Source organism: Nerophis ophidion, linkage group LG02 (genome assembly GCF_033978795.1).
Source record: "Nerophis ophidion isolate RoL-2023_Sa linkage group LG02, RoL_Noph_v1.0, whole genome shotgun sequence".
Classification (NCBI taxonomy): Eukaryota; Metazoa; Chordata; class Actinopteri; order Syngnathiformes; family Syngnathidae; genus Nerophis; species Nerophis ophidion.
This window is the reverse complement of record NC_084612.1, coordinates 45,524,407-45,544,871: the sequence shown is the minus strand read 5'-3', so window position 1 is coordinate 45,544,871 and position 20,465 is coordinate 45,524,407. Positions and strand designations below refer to the sequence as shown.

The window sequence follows — 20,465 nt, the reverse complement described above, 5'->3', positions numbered from 1 at the left end:
TCAGTGCGTATCTTTAAAAGGCCATCGCTTGCTTACTCAGTGATCTTATGTTTGCACCAAGTTGTCTTCAATGCGATTGTGACACAACACAGTGATACTATACTTATTTTTGTTGTGTAAATTATTTTGATGATAGAACTGTGGAACAGGGGCTATCACGTGTGCCTCACAATAAGAAGCTCCTGGGTTCGATGCCCATGCTCAGGGTCTTTCTGTGTGGAGTTTGCATGTTCTCCCTGTGACTGCGTGGGTTTTCCCCGGTATTTCGGCTTCCTCCCACCTCCAAAGACATGCACCTGGTAATGGGTTGATTAGCAACACTAAATTGGCCTTAGTGTGTGAATGTGAGTGTGAATGTTGTCTGTCTATCTGTGTTGGCCCTGCGATGAGGTGGCGACTTGTCCACGGTTTTCCAAATGCAGCTGAGATAAGCTCCAGCCACCCCCGCGACGCAGAAGGGGACAAGCGGTAGAAAATGGATGGATGGATATTCTTTTAACATTTTGATTGACAGGCAATTTTTTTATTTACCGGTATATCCGTTTAACCACTCAAAAGAATGCAACGTTGACGTATCTCCATGCTCCACTCACTCGCTCGTCACGTGACCAGCCAAAATATAGCTTTTGCGATTAATAAACCGCATTTTTTCAAATAGTGAATACATTGCAAATGCAGTTAATCATTCAGCCTTAATTTTGAAGGCCTGACTTCTTGGGCTGATTCAAAGCTGTGCTGCTGCGGCAATACCTAACATATTTTCTTTTTATTTCTTCATGAAAATTAAAATATGGGCGCGAGAAGCTATTGGGAAAGAAGGGCAAATATTGTAAAATTCGCAGAGAAAACAGGAGGATTGACAAGTGTGACTTTGCTTCCTGAGAGGAGTCACTGGAACACATGAAGTAAATGTGTGATAGGGACTGTTGGATCATGCAGTTTTTTGGTGCGGTTTGCAGTTCGCAAAGGGAGAAAAGTACTCTAATGGGTTGGCCTTTTTCCACCAAATTTCAGGAACTTTTAGATCCTGGAACTTTTTAAGGACAAGCGCTTTTTGTTTCATCCTCGCCAGTTCCAGGTCCAAAATGGCTGTCGAATTGAATTGAATTATATTTATATGGCGCGTTATCTCTAGTGATTCAAAGCGCTTTACATAGTGAAACCCACTATCTAAGTTACATTTAAACCAGTGTAGGTGGCACTGGGAGCAGGTGGGTGTAGTGTCTTGCCCAAGGACACAACGGCAGTAACTAGGATGGCAGAAGCGGGGATCGAACCTGCAACCCTCAAGTTGCTGGCACGGCCGCTCTACCAACGGAGCTATACCGCCCAAAGTGTCCAGACTTGTCTGATTATATAGTCAGCCTCCTTTTTTTCTGGTGAGAGGTATGATTTATGATCTATAATAAACTTGCAGGAAGCAAGGAAACAAAGGAAGTGATCACAGTGCCGCTCTAAATAGTTTGTCTCCATTAGCGTTTATGATAATAATATCACTGATACTTAATGTTCAAGTTTTGAAACTTATTTATTGGATTTTATGGGCGGAATACCGGAGCGCCCATTGACTCTGCTATAAGCAGACTTTTATTTATGTTTATTTAATATTTAAAATGCCTTAAAAAGAAAATCCATCCGTCGTCATGTCTTTCATGATGATTGTGAACGATAGACAAAATTCCAAAAAAAGCACAAACCACAACGACATCCTTGGCTCAGAAACCGCAACAAGGCAAGAAAAATCTAAATCCAATGGGAACAACGAGAAAACCTAGAAATGTCTCCGTCTGACATACCAATATGTGTTTTGATACCTTTTAAGAAAATGTTTTGATTGACAGTATAGAAAGCAGCGCTAAAATCATGTAGCAGCAACATGAATGATGCATCAGCATCTATAGTTAGCAATAGATCATTAGTCATTTTTGCGAGGACAGTCTCAGGAGAGTGATTTGCCCTGAAACCGGACTGAAAAGGTTCACAGAGATTGTGAAACGCTAAGTGTTCATTTAGCTGTTATGCAACAATTTTTCGAGGAGTTTTGAGGTAAAGGGAAGGTGGGACACCAGCCGGTAGTTTACTGTGATGTCAGAATCGAGGTTAGGTCTTTTGAGCAGAGGATGACTAACCGCTATTTTGGGGAACGGTACCATAGGAAAGTGATACATTTATAATATTTAGCACTGATGTACCTAATATTACAAACAGCTCTTTGATAAGGTTCCCAGGCAGTGGGTCAAGTAAACATGTTGTTTGTTTTGTCCTATTTACACATCGCAGGAGTTCCTTTAGTGTTATTTCTTCGAAAAGAGATTATTTTGGACAGCAATATCCGTCCTACATACATTCGTATCTGCGTTAATAGAACCTAGTTGGACCTGGGACGCGTTATCTTTAATCTCCTTTCTGATGTGTTCGATTTTCTTATTAAAGAATTTCATAAGGTCATCAGCCGAGTGGGTGGAGCCACTGGGACGAGTTCCTTGAGCGATGCTACTGTGTTGAACAAATATTTTGGATAATTTTTATTGAGGCGGATGAGATTGGAGTAGTAATTGATTTTTGCTAAGGTAAGTGCACGTTTATAAGTTGTTAAACTATCCCTCCATGCTTGATGGAAAACCTCCAGTTTACTCGCAGACCATTTGCGTTCCAGCTTTCTACATGATAGTTTAAGAGCTCTATTTTCTTCTGTAAGCCAGGGGGTACACCTTTTAGAGGCCTTTTTTTTAACTTTTAGCCATGTTATACTATCAATGGCATTGCACAGGACATCGTTAAAGTTCTTAGTGAGGTTATCGATAGAGCCCATATCATTAGGGAATGGAACCATTACCGAAGGCATTAGGCCAGCAAGAGTAATAGTTGTGACAGCATTAATGTTCTGGCTGCTAAAGCAGTAGTTTTAATTTCTTGTTGACAATGCGTCAGAACTTCAAATTTTATGAGGTCATTACTTAGTGTACGGGAGTACCATAACTTTGGAGGTGGTAACACCCCGGAGAAGGACTACGTCTATCGTATTACCGTTGCGATACGTGGGTTCATTTATTATTTGTGTAAGACCACTGTTATAAATAATAGTCTGGAGCGCCGTGCATGGAGGGTCTGACGGGGTATTCATTTGGATATTAAAATCCTTATTATAATTATATTTTCTGCGTGCGTCACTAGATCAGCAACAAACTCTGAAATTTCTCTGATAAAGTCCGAATAGGGCTTAGGGGGGCCTGATAGAGAAGTAGCAGTGAAAAACCTCACAGTAACCTCAAATGATTTATATTTATAACTTAGGTTAGGGCTAAGGTTAAGGTTTTCATTGGATGTTAGTGCAACCCCTCCACCCGTTTTTAAAGGGACGGGTAATATGGGCATTCGTATAGATGCCTTGTTAAGCGGGAACAATTCATCTGGTTTTAGCCAAGTTTCGCTGAGACCAATGATGTTAAGATTGTTGTTTCTAATGACCTGATTAACTAATAATGTTTTGGGAGACAATGATCTGATGTAAGGCTGGGCGATATTGGCTTTTATTAATATCGCAATATTTTTATGCCATAACGTGATATACGATATATATCTCGATATTTTCCTTAGCCTTGAAAGAACACTTGATGCATATAATCACAGCAGTATGATGATTCTATGTGTCTACATTAAAACATTCTTCTTCATACTGCATTAATATATGCTACTTTTTAAACTTTCATGCAGAGAGGGAAATCACAACTAAGTTAATTGACCAAAACTGTATTTATTAAATACTCTTCATTCTCTCAAAGGTGACTTTTACATTAAAGAACAAATTAGTAGTGCTGCTACCTTTTGTAGTAACACTTCTGCTGCATACTTCGCATATTGCTGTTGTCTGCTGAATATATTCCCGCTTGAAGCCAAACCACAGCCAGATGATGGACCCCCTGCTGTTTTTTTGGGGCAATAATTGTTCTTCCTCCATTTGTGATCGGTTTCGCACCTTCTCGCTCTTGTAATGTCACTCACTCCGCTCTGCTTGCACGACCTGCCTCAGCTAACGTTAGCCATGTTGCTACCTCTCTGCTCGGTGAGAGAGTATGATGGTCCAAGCGCGACAGTATGTGACGTATGTAAGAAGGCGGGCTTGTTTTACGTCTCTGTGAGAAGGAGAGACGAGAAGGAATGAGAAACGCCTGTAGTGTAATGCCCGCAGCTAAAAGCAACTGCGTGAGAACATATACTCGAATATTACGATATGGTCATTTTCTATATCAGACAGAGACAAACCCGCGATATATCTGTTATGTACAGAGGAGGGAAGGAGGCGACAACCAGGGCACAACTGCGGTTCACAAGGTTTATTTAAACCTTTGATGAGACATGGCGTGTGTATGCTACTCTAAGTGAATGAGTGATGACTATGTGTAATATTAATAATGTAAATGTTACCAGGGTTTGTTGTCTGTGAGTGTTGGTTGTATCCTTTGTCGAATCGAGAGGGGCAAGGCGAAGAGGCAGTTCGTGAGCAGGCAAGATGTCGGGGGGCAGGAGCGAGGCAGCGTGGTCTGGGTCTGAGCAGGGAGGTCGTGGATCGAGGAAGGCAGTTAGGAATCCGGATGGATGTTGAGAGGCAAGGTACGATCACGGAAGACGGGAGTCACTGTGGAAAACACAAGGGACATGAACAAGGGAGACTCGGAGAGAGAAAAGAGCAAAACACAGGGGAGGGAATGCCAGACGTAATGCTTACTGAGAAGACAGCGACGTTCTGGCAAAGGTTCCTCGGGTCTGCTGGCTTTTATGCTGCTCCCTCTCATCAAATCCAGGTGTGTTGATTCTTGACCGGATGCAGGCTTGTTGCTGCTCTGGCATGCTGCACTCAGCACGAGTGAGGGCGAGTCTGAGTGCACTGTCAGCAGAGGCCTCTTTTGGCGCACTGCTAGCGGAGGCGCACGCAGCTCCAGCCGCCGAGGAAACGTGGGTTCGACTCCGTGTCGTGACAGTACCCCCCCCCCCCGAGCGCCGGGGAGCATCAGGATTGGTACGGTAGAAATCCACCAGAAGAGAGGGGTTGACAAGATAGGAGGCAGGAACCCAAGATCTGTCCTCTGGCCCATATCCTTCCCAGTCAACCAGATAAACAAGCCCCCTACCTTGTCGACGGACCTTGAGGATCTCCTTGACTGTCCAAACCTGGTCTCCATTAGGCAAGAACCTAGAGGGTGGGGGGGCAGGGACAGACTACCGGTTTAATTTGGGAAACATGTACAATTTTCTTGATGGTACCTGGAGACTGAGGTCCTTAGTGAGAAGCATCACTTGTTGTCCTGGTTTATAGGACAGGGCTGGAATGTGATGACGGTTGGCGTTGAGACACATTTTCTCGGATGCTCTTTCCAAAGCTGCACGAGCGAATATCCACACCTTCTGACACCGTCTAATATGAGCTCTAGTAGAGGGAACAGCGATCTCCAGTTCCTGTTGGGGAAATAAAGGGGGTTGATAACCTAATGAGCCCTCAAAAGGGGACATACCAGTAGCGGAGCTCTTCAATGAGTTATAAGAAAATTCCACCCATGGCAGAAACTTGCTCCAGGACGTGGGTTGATGACTGGAGACACATCGGAGCATGGTCTCCAAGCTTTGATTAGCTCTTTCATCCTGCCCGTTGCTCTGGGGATGGTATCCAGATGTGAGGCTGACCGAGGCCCCGATACCCTTGCAGAAGGCTCTCCATACTTGCGACGTAAACTGAGGACCTCGGTCAGAAACGATATCCACCGGTATCCCATGTTGTTTGATGACATGCAGTGTGAGGAGGTCAGAAGTCTCTGATGCAGAAGGTAACTTTCGCAGTGGAATAAAGTCGGCTGCCTTGGAGAAACGGTCAACAATAGTAAGGATAGTGGTGTTACCTCTGGAAGCTGGAAATCCTGTGACAAAATCCAGGGCGATGTGCGACCAAGGACGGACAGGAATGGTGAGCGGGTGAAGAAGACCAGCAGGAGGCCTGTGTGACATCTTACTACGGGCACAAGTTGAACAAGCAGCAATGAACTCACGAGTGTCCTTGGCCATGGATGGCCACCAAAAACGTCTTCGTAGTAGTGATAGCTGAAAACCAGGATGGCATGAGAACAAGCTGGAATGTCCCCAATCCAGGACCCTGGATCGTAGCTCCCGATGGACGAACAGTTTGTTGGGAGGTCCACCTCCCGGTGCTGCATTGGAACGTAGTGCTGACTTAACCAGGTCCTCCACTTTCCAAGTAACCATCCCAACTATGCGAGTGGAAGGAAGGATCGGTTCCGCCACTGCCGGACTGTTGGGTTCCTTCAGGAACAACCGGGACAATGCATCAGCCTTAGTGTTCTTGGATCCCGGTCTGAAAGAGAGCACGTAATCAAGGCGAGAAAAAAAGTGCTGCCACCTTGCCTGGCGATTGTTGATTCTCTTGGCAGCCCGAATGTGTAGAAGGTTGCTGTGGTCAGTCAGAATCTGAAATTGGTGTCTAGCTCCTTCCAACCAGTGTCTCCATTCCCCCAGGTCCTCATGGACCGCCAATAATTCTCGGTTCCCAGCATCGTAGTTCTGTTCGGCTGGGGTCAGGCGCCTGGAGAAGAAGGCAACAGGGTGAACCAAATTGTCAATCTTGGACCGTTGAGAAAGAATAGCCCCAATCCCCGAGCCTGAAGCGTCAACTTCCACCAAAAAGGGAATATCAAGGTCGGGATGGACTAGTATGGGTGCAGAAACAAAACGCTCATTTAACTCCTCAAAGGCCTTCCTCGCCAAAAGAGTCCAAGCAAAAGGTACCTTTGTAGATGTAAGAGAATGGAGTGGAGCAGCAACTCTACTAAAGTCTAGAATAAATCGACGGTAGAAGCCAGCGAAGCCAAGAAACCTCCGAAGTTCCGTCCTAGAAGTAGGTTGCGGCCACTTTACCACAGCCTCCACCTTCTTCGGGTCAGGCTTTATGTGACCCCTTTCGACCACGAATCCCAGGAACTCCACCAAAGAAGAATGGAAGCAGCACTTTTCAGCATTCACAAATAGACAATTTTCCAATAAACGTTGCAGGACAAGTCAAACCTGTTTCTGATGATCAGAGAGGTTACGGGAGAAAATTAGAATATAATCTAGGTATACCACCACGAATTGATCCAGCATGTCCCGGAGGATGTCGTTGACAAGAGCTTGGAAAACAGCAGGTGCGTTGGTGAGTCCAAAAGGCATCACCCGATACTCATAATGACCCATATGAGTGTTGAAGGCCGTCTTCCACTCGTCTCCTTCTTTGATCCGGACCAGGTGATAAGCGTTACTGAGATCCAGCTTGGTAAATATTGTTGCAGGTGCCAACGGTTCAAAAGATGAGTTGAGTAGTGGAAGAGGATACTTATTCTTAATGGTGATGTTGTTGAGGTGACTGTAGTCGATGCAGGGACGAAGAAATCCGTCCTTCTTGGCCACAAAAAAGAATCCCGCCGCCAGTGGAGACTTGGATGGTGTAATGATGCCAGAAGCAAGGCCCTCGGTGATGTAATGGGTTGTACTTGTATAGCGCTTTTCTACCTTCAAGGTACTCAAAGCGCTTTGACACTACTTCCACATTTACCCATTCACACACACATTCACACACTGATGGAGGGAGCTGCCATGCAAGGCGCCAACCAGCACCCATCAGGAGCAAGGGTGAAGTGTCTTGCTCAGGACACAACGGACGTGACGAGGTTGGTACTAGGTGGGATTTGAACCAGGGACACTCGGGTTGCGCACGGCCACTCTCTCACTGCGCCGTGTAGTTCCTCATAGCTTCCTTCTCTGGAAGCGACAAGTTGTATAGGCGGCTAGACGGCAATCTAGCGTTAGGGAGTAACTCGATGGCACAATCATAAGGTCTATGAGGAGGTAGTCCCAGGGCACGTACCTTGCTGAAGACCTCGCCTAAGTCGTGGTAGCAAGCTGGAACGAGAGATAGATCAACCTGGGGAGTCGTGGTAGTGGAGTGGGAGACCGGATGAGATGCTGGCCCAAGACAGTTAGCCATACAGGGTGTGCTCCAAGCCAAAACTTTTCCGGAAGACCAAGAGATATGGGGGTTGCGGTGTCGGAGCCAGGATCTTCCAAGTATCAGTGGGGCTACCGGAGCTTCCAGCACCCATAAACTAATGGTCTCTCTGTGATTACCAGAAATGGTCATGGAAAGGGGTTCCGTGCGGTACTTGATGGGGCCCAATGGTCGTCCATCCAGGGCCTGTGCAGGCAGCAGCTCTTCCAGGGATATCAAGGGAATGCCCATCTGTCGGGCGAACATCAAGTCCAACAAACTCTCGTCAGCTCCAGAGTCCACAAATGCCTGCACTTGAATGCTCCCTTTGTCCCAGGCCAAAGTAGCGGGTAGCCGTAAATCAGGATGATCTTCTTTACGGGGGAATAATGTATGGCTCACCAGGATTCTTTCCGCCTTGGAAGTGGAAAGAGGTTGACCTCTAGAGGCAGCTCTCTGGTCTCGTTCAGCTGCACGCTCACAAAGTCTTTGGTCAAATTGGAGGGCCTATTTGATGAGGTCTTTGCAGGATGTAGGTCTGTCTCTCAGCAGACCGTCCTTAATCTCCTCAGAGAGGTCGCGAGGGAACGCGCTTTGGAGCGCCCGGTCTTCCCAACCGCTGTCCGCCGCCAGGGTCCGGAATTCCAGGGTATAGGCTGCCACGGAGGGTGAGCCCTGCGAGATGGAGTGCAGACGTCCAGCCGCATCCCCCCCATCCTTGGAGTGATAGAAGACGGCCCGAAATTCAGCACGGAAGGCATCATAGTCGGAGTTGAGCCCAAAGGTCCTGTCCACAGCAGCTGTCGCCCACTTGAGAGCCAAGCCGGAAAGTAATGAAAAAATAAAGGCTATCTTGGCGCCGTCTGAGGAATAACGGGAGGGTTGGTGACGAAAAATAAGGTCACATTGTACCAAAAACCCCCTACAAAGTTCAAAGTCCCCTTCAAATGGTTTAGGGCTGGCTATCCTGGGCTCTCGTTCCAAAAAGCTGTGTTCGGGTTCACAGAATGGAGGAGCACGAGGAGGTACAACCGGTCCAGAACTGGCCCCGGGGCACAGATTGTCGAGTCTGGAATGAAGCTTGGTAAAGGCTTTCTCTAGATGATCCTCAAGGGCAGTAACCCAAACCTGATGTTCATTAACGACGGAGCTAAGGATAGCTAGGTCGGAAGATATGGCTATCTGGGCCTGGAACTTGCCGTTGTCGCCTGGTTCCGACATGTTGTTGGCCAGAACGTAATGCTTACTGAGAAGATAGCGACGTTCTGGCAAAGGTTCCTCGGGTCTGCTGGCTTTTATGCTGCTCCCTCTCATCAAATCCAGGTGTGTTGATTCTTGACCGGATGCAGGCTTGTTACTGCTCGGGCGCGCTGCACTCAGCACGAGTGAGGGCGAGTCTGAGTGCACTGTCAGCAGAGGCCTCTTTTGGCGCACTGCTAGCGGAGGCGCACGCAGCTCCAGCCGCCGAGGAAACGTGGGTTTGACTGCGTGTCGTGACAATATAGTTTGTATCGATATATTACCTAGCCCTAATCTGATGTTTAAAAATCCCATATTATAAGTAGTGGGCTTTTTTGAGGCATTTTTGTTAATGGTATCCGTAATATTGATATTAATAACTTTATTTTGTGTATTGCGCCTTAAATAATGTCGATCACATCTACGAATTGATGTTATGTGGATGTTGAGATAATTTGCTTGGTGCTGCGATAGATTTAACGCATCATAATTTGCCACCTCAGTAGAATGCATGTCCACCTCGGGCACAGTCCCTACAGAAAAAAACTTTATGTGAGTAATGTATTACTCTACGAGAAATGCTATGTGTGCAGGAATTTTCCAGCCTGGCGCTGGTTAGTTCTGGCTTAATTGACTTCCCACCTGGACTAACAGGCACTGTAGTTGCCCGTGTCCCAGCTTGCTTTAGCGGAGCTAGTCAAGTGTGACTCAAATAGTAATATATATTTTTGGAAAGAGTGATGGCGCCCGTGACCCCAAAATGGACAAGCGGTAGGAAATGGATGGATGGATGGTGATGGCGCCCTTCCAGTTAGGATGAAGGCCGTCCCACTTAAGCAAGAGAAAGATTTTAAAATTATCAATAAATGTTAGTCCGTGTTCTCTACAAAAACTAGGCAGCCACTTTTAAAGCGAGACAAAATACCTCTCATCATTGCCTCTCGCAGGCGGGGGGCCAGAGACAAGTACTCCATGCCGAGACATCCTTGTAGCGAGATTAAAAATCTGACCTATGTTCCTCCGACATGTATAACTATGTTTGTGTAGCTCAGTGTTTCTCAAAGTGTGGGGCGCGCCCCACTGGTGGGGAATAGAGACATGACAGGTGGGGCGCGAGGAACAGGAGGAAATTTCACTTTAACTTTTTTTTTTTTTTTTTTTTTTTAAATTCCTAGATTTTTTTTTTACAACCCCATTTTCTATGCAAACTGTAAATCACATTGTGATTCTGTCTGTGAAATCCGATATATAAATTAATGTAAATTACTTATTTTTCCTGTAGGCTTTAAATTTCTAGGTAGAAGCGAAAGTTTGACAGACGCAACAGTAACTAATGGGGGCGGGGCTGAGCGGAACAAACTTTCGCGCGGATGGGTAGCAGGCTAATGTGTGGACCACAATTACACACAATGGATAAATTGGCTTCATATAGAGTTGCATACAGAATTGTTCAATGCAAAAAAGCACACACAATTGCTGAGCAACTGATTCTCCCCGCTGCAATAGACATGGTGTCAGTCATGCAAAGCATTTTTGGTTGAAAAAAAGAGATAAAGAAGTAAAATACAATCAGTGTATGATTTATAACATTTTATAACAGTGCAAAATATTGCTCCTTTTTAGTGGTCTTTCTTGAACTATCTGGAAAAAAAGATATAAAAAAAACTAAAAACTTGTTGAAAAATAAACAAGTGATTCAATTATAAATGACGATTTCTACACATCGAAGTAATCATCAACTTAAAGTGCCCTCTTTGGAGATTGTAATAGAAATCCATCTGGATTCATCAACTTCATTCTAAACATTTCTTCACAAAACAATAAATCTTTAACATCAATATTTATGGGACATGTCCACAAAAAATCTAGCTGTCAACACTGAATATTGCATTGTTGTATTTTTTTTCACAGTTTATGAACTTACATCCATATTTTGTTGAAGTATTATTCAATAAAAGTACTTATAAAGGATTTTTGAATAGTAGCTACTTTTTGAATATTTTTTAAAAATCTCACGTACCCCTTGGCATACCTTCAAGTACCCCCAGGGGTACGCGTACCCCCATTTGAGAACCACTGGTTTAAGAAAATTTGAATGTAAATTCATAAACTGTGAAAAGATCGTATTTTAATACGATGCTCACTTTAAGTGAGCATCGTATTATGCTCACTTAAAGTACCAGTAGAGTGGAAAAACAAGTTGACTTTATATGCTTAATTGTTTTTCAGTGTATCTATTAAGCTATATCCAATTGTATTTACAATCTGCACAGTATGTAAAAACACTGCTTAAACATCACAAATTCAGTCAGCAATTTTGAATATTCTGCTCCAAATACCTTTGGCTATTTCCAGAGATTGACGTCATTGCTAACACTTCTGCACTCTGACCATCTTATCAGATGAGTCACACTTGAAATATGCCAACATTTGACAGAGATGTGCTGTCTAATTTTCACGACATGAACACATATGTTTTTCTTTTTTTATACATTATAAGTTGTAAATATACTGGACAAAAATATTGTTTTTTTTCTCCCATTTTTAATGAGTTGAACTCAAAGATCTAAAAGTTTGCATTGACACTTGGACTTCACATGTAGGTGTGAAAATACGAAACAAGTAATTATTTGAGAAATCAGAATAATTTAGTGCATGGAAACCTAGTGAATATTAACCTCGAACTCCCTTGTCCAGGGATCACCCCAAAAAAGCTGTTTGTTTGGATGACATTAAGTCATTATAGTGATGGAATAAGCGTATTCCTCTGAAAAAACTGATTTGGTTCCACACAGTTTTAAGATCAGGCTGACACCATATAGGATTATTCTGTTTTTGCAAAGAAATGTTGTTTAGAATTATCTGTTATGCTGCAAAATTTGGAGAAAATAATCAAAACTCATTTTTTGCAATAAATGTGTATTTTTCAAATTGAAACTATAATTTCGGTTGTTAGAAACTATTCAATTGCAACCATTATCAGTAGGTTGGCTGTTTCATGAACAGTTCTACACAAAAACATAGATTTAATCCATAATGGAAAATTAAGATATCTGTTTTTGTGTCTAAAATCTTCATTGTTGTTGTACCTATGGTCAACTTGAACTTAAATGTAGTGTCCCGGAGCCCGCTACTCCCTGATGGCTACCTACTTCACAGCTTTGTGTGCCAGGGGAGGAAGGTGTGGCAGAGCCTCACTTGTTATGATGAAGAAAAACCTAAAATGAATATTAATATTTGTACATGAAATTGTATTACACATATATTTTCTGCTTGATTACAATTAGTTTTTGTTTTTTACATATTTGTTTTTTTCCTAACAAAAAATCACAAAATCTGCCTGCCTAAATACATATTGGTGTTGTTAATGTTGTTTTATTTCATTTATGTGTGCTTGCATGGTTGTGTAGCGGTTCTCTTCATGGAGCACTGGAAGAGACGACAGATGCGACTCAACTATGTTTGGGATCTGACTGGTTTTGGATATGATGACGAGGTGAGAAGAGATTGGGGATATGTGGAAATAATTATTAATTGTGACAGTAACTACAACCACAATTGCATCGTGAAATATTGTGATAAATAAGCTAAGCTAGAATTATTTGCACTTTTGGGTTGCGTTTTTGAATTTTTAAAATGTTTCCTGTCCAGTCAATTTCATTTGTATTTTGATATAGATATTCGCAATGCTGTGTGATTTTAACATCGTAATTCATTAAATATATATTAAAATCTATTATTATTCATTTATATATATATATATATATATATATATATATATATATATATATATATATATATATATATATATATATATATAGTATATATATATATGTATGTATGTACATGTACATATATATAAATATATATATATATATATATATATATATATATATATATATATCCTGTGGCATATATTACTGTAATAATGCAGGGTGTCCCTAAAGTCTGAAATCTAATAACATAATATGATATTTTATATAATATCATATTTGTATGTATATATATATATATACTGTGGCATATACAGTATTACTGTAATAATGCATGGTGTCCCTAAAGTCCGAAATCTAATAAATAATATAATATAATATTCTTATATAATATCATATTTGTATATATATATATATATATATATATATATATATATATATATATATATATATATATATATATATAATTAACGCAAATTAATGCGTTAATTACGAGTTAACTCATCAATCTATTAACGCCGACAATTATTTTATCGCGCATTTGCGTATGTTGTTTACATGCTTTTATTTTGTTAACGCGTTTTCTCATAAAGATGGCGACGCCCGGACACGGGCTTCGGCGTGGAGGGGCTGTTGGTAAAGATGGAACATTTGGCAAAAATACCGGACAATTCTGCAAATTTCATGGCTGGCTTACAGCGTGGTCACTCCGGGATCACTTTCGACCGCCAGACAATTCTGAATGTGGATAGATCGGGCCGTTTTGGACTGAATGACGCGTGCTTGCTAGACCGGCTAGCTAGCATGGGAATACTTTGCCGGCTACATCCAGCGGCCTGTGAAGCAGCGTAGTATATGTGTTGTCTGTCTATTTATGAATAATGCAGACGAGGAGTGTTGGCTGAGTTCTTAAAGTTTACTTTCAGAGCGTGCACATCACAACATACAAGATGCCGTCATGGGGACACAACCTATACCGGGCTACCGCGCATGCTCGTCACTCCTGTTGCATGCTGGGTAGGGTAGTTCTTTTTTTCCCTGGCTCATAACATCACAATATAGTACATGTATATGATGCGTTCAGTTTATCAAAGCACCAAGCAAACTATCGGAAAATTCCCATCATATCAATTCCTAGATATGGTCATAATTATTTTAAGTGCACTACGCATAATAAACACAACATTATTAATATTGCTACTACGGATAATTTAATCAAAAATTCCCTAAAACAGCCCACTACCTATAATATAGGTTTTTTTAAACATAAGATCCCTGATAAAAAAAAATGTTCCTGCTGTTACCTCAGAAATTGCCTGTTCGGATGTTATGATTGTGGCTCAGAGATTTGTATGTAGATTATATTTATTTTCCATAACAAACAGGATAATTTAAATACCCTGGCAGTGGAAATAAGCTTAAATGTTTGTATTTACATGTTTTGAGTTGATTTTCATAAAATAGGCTATTTAACTGCTACTGTTTAACAAGGACTGATTTGAATTGTGTTTGCACACAAATGTTTTGGCGCTTTTGTTCGTGTGGGAGAATATTCCAATAAAGGTGCACTACACACTACTTTTGAATTTATTATTGGGCTTTGCGTATACAATGCAGTTAATCGCGATTAATCAGAGAAAAAGTGTGATTAACTTCGATTAAAATTTTCAATCGTTGCCCAGCCCTAATATATATATATATATACATATATATATATATATATATATATATATATATATATATATATTGGCGACTTGTCCAGGGTTTACCCCGCCTTCCGCCAGATTGTAGCTGAGATAGGCGCCAAAAGGAATAAGCGGTAGAAAATGGATGGATAGATATATATTAGGACGAGGCTGGGGGATATAGCCTTTTATTAATATCTCAAAATTTTTAGGCCATGTCACGATATATATCTCAATATTTTGCCTTCGCTTTTAATTAACACCTGATGCATATAATCACACCAGTATGATGATTCTATGTGTCTACATTAAAACCTTCTTGTTCATACTGCATTAATATATGCTCCTTTTAAACTTTCATGCAGAGAGGGAAATCACAACTAAGTCAGTTTACCAAAACTGTATTTATTAAACAGTTATTAAGCAGTGGCACAAACGTTCATGTCATTTCCAAAACAGAAAGTGCAAGATTGTCAGACATTTTAAAACAATCCAATCCAATCCAATCCACTTTATTTATATAGCACATTTAAACAACAATAACGTTTCCAAAGTGCTGCACAGCCATGTTAAAAACAATTGTAAAAAAAATCAATAAAATAAATAAATAAAAAAGTATATATATATATATATATATATATATATATATATATATATATATATTATGCTCCACCAATGACTGAATAAAAACAAAAAATAAATAAATATAAAACCAATAAAAACAATATAAAAACAAATATGATTAAAAACTATTTTAAAGGGTAAAATCAATTAAAACAGTAAAATAGAAATCAAAGTGTATAAAAGACACAGAGGACAACAGAGAACAGAGGACCACACAACTCACGTAGTGTTAAAAGCCAAAGAATAAAAGTGGGTCTTAAGACGAGACTTAAAACACTCCACTGTGGAAGCAGTTTGAGCATGGAGGGGCAGTGTGTTCCCGAGCTTAGGGCCGACCACAGAGAAGGCCCTGTCTCTCCTGGTCTTAAGTCTGGTCTTGGGGACCACGAGCTGGAGCTGGCTCTCGGACCTCAGAGCGCGCGCAGAAATGTAAATTTGGATGAGGTCCGAGATATATTGAGGTGCCAGTCCATGTAAAGATTTAAAAACAAACAGCAATGTTTTAAAATCAATTCTAAAATGAACAGGGAGCCAGTGCAAACTCTGAAGAATTGGGGTTATATGCTGGCGTTTCGTGGCCCCTGTTAAAAGTCGTGCTGCCGCGTTCTGACTAACTGCAACCGGGAGAGAGCTTTTTGGCTAATGCCAGCATAAAGTGCATTGCAGTAGTCCAGGCGACTTGAAATAAAAGCATACACGACTTGTTCAAAAAGGTTAAAAGATAAAAACGGTTTTACCTTTACTAAAAGACGAAGGTGATAAAAACACGATTTTAAAACGTTTGTCTAGTTTAAAATCGCTGTCTATAGTGACGCCAAGCTGGTGACTTTGGGACGCACATAATTTTGCAATGGTCCCAAGTCAGTGAGGGCCGGACCAAAAACTGAAATTTCCGTTTTTCCCTCATTCATTATTAAAAAATTCTGGGCTAACCAAGCCTTGACGTCGCATAGACAGTTAAGAAGGGGGCATTTTTGTGCATGATGTCACAAAGATGACATATCAAAACAACACTAAATTAAAGTGTACTTTTTGTACAGAAAGCTACTACAATATTATAAAACAAATAAAGTGCACTTTTGTGCACACAAGATATCATAATAATTGTCAAATAAAAATGAGCTGCATTATAGGAAATCAAATAGTGTGTGTCTTTTTGCTATGTGGTAGGTTACTGCGGACGTTATCTCCTTCTGTTGTTGACTATTTGTATCATACGGTGTTGATGTGGAAATGGTTGCTTGGACATTTTGTGGGTGTGGCACCAAACGGAGATGTTGACATGCAGAGTTTCAAGAACTCCTTATTCTCTAGCGGGGGACTTTTCAAATGATGCTACACATTAGCAGTGCTGCTACTTTTTGTAGCAACGCTTTGCCCCACACGTGACATATTACGGTTGTCTGTTCAACATATTTCCACTTTAAGCCGAACCACCGCCAGACGATATACACCGTGCTGTTTTTCTTGGGAATTAAATATTCCTCTATTTGTTACCAGATTCGCACTTTCTTTCTCTCGTATTACCACTCGCACCGCACCGTTAGCAGCACTGCTAACGTTACCCATGTCGCTACCTCTCTGCTCTGCGAGGGCGTGTCATGTGCAACATCATGTTGCACACGAGACAGTATTTGACATATGTAAGAAGGTGTGCTCGTTTTACGTCTCAGTGAGGAGACAACAAAAAGTGAGAAACGCCTGTTGTGTAATGCCCATTCATCCATGCCCGCAGCTAAAAGCAACTGCGTGAAAACACTCGAGTATCACGATATAGTAATTTTCATTTCAATATATCGAATATACTCAATATATTGCCCAGCCCTAATATATATATATATATATATATATATATATATATATATATATATATATATATACACACAGTTTTATATCCAGATTTTAGGGCGATCCTGAAAAAGGATAAAGCAGACTTTTTAGAAGCAGTAACAGGATCCCTATGAAAATGCTTACTTACATCAAAATGATTATGACTTACAGTGTACTGTGTGTGAACAATGGCTGACAATCTGTTCTTTTTTTGTTTATGCTGTTGTTTGCAGGAGGATCACAAGGTATGAATATGACTTCCCTTTTTAATTCTATTGTATGAAGTGTTTTTATTCAATCATGGAAACAATTTTTCCCAGCACTGTTGCGACACTTAACTGTGTACCTCAAGGTGTATGGCGGCCTGCTCTAGTTTGCTGTCTTTCACACTGCTTACTTTTCTTGTATGCTTTCTTTTTTTTACTTCATGTAACGCTTACATTGGGATCCCTGTGCCGCAAGTTCAGCAAACTGTGTACTTGACATAAGGCCTTCTTATTTGGTGTACTTTAAAACTACAATATGTACTGTACTCTGTTCTGTCTGAGGCGTTGCAACTAATTTCTTTTTCAGGACCATAACCGAGCAGAGTATGAGTTCCGTGTCATGCAAAAGGCAATGAAACAAGAAAATTCAACATCTAAGGTAAAATAAATGAGTCATATGTTTCTATTCATCACAGTAACAATATACTTAGGGTTGCAAATGGGTGGAAAGTTTCCGGTAAATTTCCGGAAACTTTCCAGAAATTTTCCACAGGAAGTTTAGCTCAGGAAGTTTGGAAATGTTGACCATTTTTTGATTACAATATTGTGTACAGAGAAGGGAAGGAGGCGGCTACCAAGACAGAACTGCGGTTCACAAAGTTTATTTAAACCTTTGATGATTACGTGGCATGTGCATGCTACTCTGAGTGAATGATTGTAGACTATGTGTAAAATTAATAGTGTAAATTTTACCAATGGTTGTTGTCTGTGAATGTTGGATGTATCCTTCGTCCAATCTGGGGGGTGGGGTGGGGGGGGGTGGCGGGGGTCAAGGCGAAGAGGCAGTCCGTGAACAGGCAAGAGGAGCGAGGCAGCGTGGTCCGGGTCCGAGCAGGGAGGTTGAGGATCGAGGAAGGCCGTCAGGAATCCGGATGGATGTCAAGAGGCAAAACACAATCATTTGTATTTATGTATATATATATATATATATATACATAAATATATATATTTGGAACATCCCACAGGTGTGCAGGCTATTTGGGAACAGGTGGTGCCATGATTAGGTATAAAAAAAGCTTCCCAGGAAATGCTCTGTCTTTCAGAAGAAAGGATGGGGCGAGGTACACCCCTTTGTCTACAACTGCGTGAGCAAACAGTCAAACAGTTTAAGAGCAACGTTTCTCAAAGTGCAATTGCAAGAAATTTAGGGATTTCAACATCTACGGTCCATAATATCATCAAAAGGTTCAGAGAATATGGAGAAATCACTCCACGTAAGCGGCATGGCCGGAAACCAACATTGAATGACCATGACCTTCGTTCCCTCAGACGGCACTGTATCAAAAACGGGAAGTCACTGCGGAAGACATGAGGTACATGAACCAGGGAGACACGGAGAGAGAGCAAAGAGAAGGCGAGAAAAGCACAGGGGAGGGAATGCCAGACGTGATGCTTACTGGGAAGATGAGCGACGTTCTGGCAACGGTTCCTCGGGTCCTCTGGTCTTTATGCCGCTCCCTCTCATCACACCTAGTGCGCTGATTAGAGATTGTCTGCAGACTCGTTGCTGCTTAGGTGTGCTGTGCTCAGCGCAAGCATGTCTGAGCGGAGGTGCTGGCAGTTCAAGCTGCCGAGGAAACGTGGGTTCGACTCCGCGCCGTGACAGAGAAGCTTGTAAAACGCTAATGCAATGCCACACACAGATAAAAATAGTCAGCTAAACAATTGGATTTTACTGATGGAAAAATTTATAGAAATAGGCTGGATGAATAAATCAACATTCAGTCAGCATGCTAAATCAAACTATAACTTACATTCTTGTATGACAACAGAATGGCTAGCAGAACAGAAGGCAGAGGAAACTACACGTTTTGATTTAGTATATGCTAGTTGAACTTTACAGATCACAAAAAATGTAAATTCGGTTTGCTAACGTTGTTAGCATAAATGAATGGGATTTAACATAGAGGAAATTAGCATCACGGCTAACAGAAAAATATTTTCGGTTCATTATGAGACTGTGGTGGTACATAAACCTAGTTAGCTAGAGATATTGGCCCCAGAATCATTTAACACAGGAACAGCTAGCTAGCTAGCTTGAGTGGAAGTCTGCTGGAGTAATCTACAAGCAATTACACCTCTATTAAACTTAAATACCATAGATCAAATATATTCACCCCAGTAATATCATCAAAACTTACCTGACCGGGTGAAGTCCTTGGGCTCAAATACTAGGTGGCCTCAATAGCCCGGCTGTAGTGTGTAGCATGCTGGGAATTATCTAGGCATGTGATGGAATGATGCACTGCACATGTGATGGAGGAATGCACCGTGCAGGGTTGAAATTCAACTGAATTTGCATTAAATCAGGTTGTTTTAGCTAATATTCATGCTGCAAGATCTAGCATGTTGCATTTAATGTTTATTCCCATTAATTTCCCATTATTTCCCATTAATTCCCATATATTCCGGTTAATTCCCATGGAAAGTTTCCAACTTTGAATATTCCCGGAATTTTGCCACCCTAAATATACTACATTTAATTTGTTTGATGTCTTTTAGAATTTATTTTTGGCATACCTAGAAAAAAAAATACATTTAGTAAATTCTTACAAAAAAATAAAACATTTTTTTGCAATGGTAACTACTCTATGGCTGTACACTAGGCCTGCATAATATTGGCCGAAAATAAAATCCAGACTTATAGGAACTCTACAAAATGATGTAAATGAGGTACTAAGCGATGTCAACAATCACCATGATCAGATTGTCAATGGTGTAAAAAAAGATGTTGCAAATCTCTTAGAACAGATTATCACAGAGATAAAAGAATCTTATGATGATATAATGGATCCTCGATCATATGCAAGAGCAGTTGACAACAGAGGAGAAGCAGATAACATGGACACTGCCTCAACAGAGCAACATGTGCTCAACTTTCTGCAATCAAATGGAATTGATGTCGATATTAAAACTTGATGCGTGCATTTCACTGAAGAGAAGAGGCAACAACAGCCAGTCACCATCGTGAAGCTTGCCAGCAGAAAATCCCAAATGGCATTGCTGACACAAGGGGAAAAAAACAAGGGTACAAATGTGTACACGAACGAGCGCCACACTAAAAGCAATGCTGAAATCGCCA

General features: G+C 41.3%; 1 protein-coding gene across 3 annotated transcripts in view; it reads left to right on the top strand.

Annotated features, from left to right (window-relative positions):
- ano1a (anoctamin 1, calcium activated chloride channel a) overlaps nt 1-20,465 on the top strand; it is a 156,046-nt gene that overhangs the window by 91,857 nt on the left and 43,724 nt on the right. For all 3 annotated transcript variants that reach the window (XM_061884759.1, XM_061884754.1, XM_061884745.1), the window contains 3 exons: nt 12,676-12,761; nt 17,351-17,362; nt 17,691-17,762. In XM_061884759.1, the coding sequence (XP_061740743.1) occupies nt 12,676-12,761; nt 17,351-17,362; nt 17,691-17,762 (170 nt within the window). The remainder of the gene's footprint in view (nt 1-12,675; nt 12,762-17,350; nt 17,363-17,690; nt 17,763-20,465) is intronic.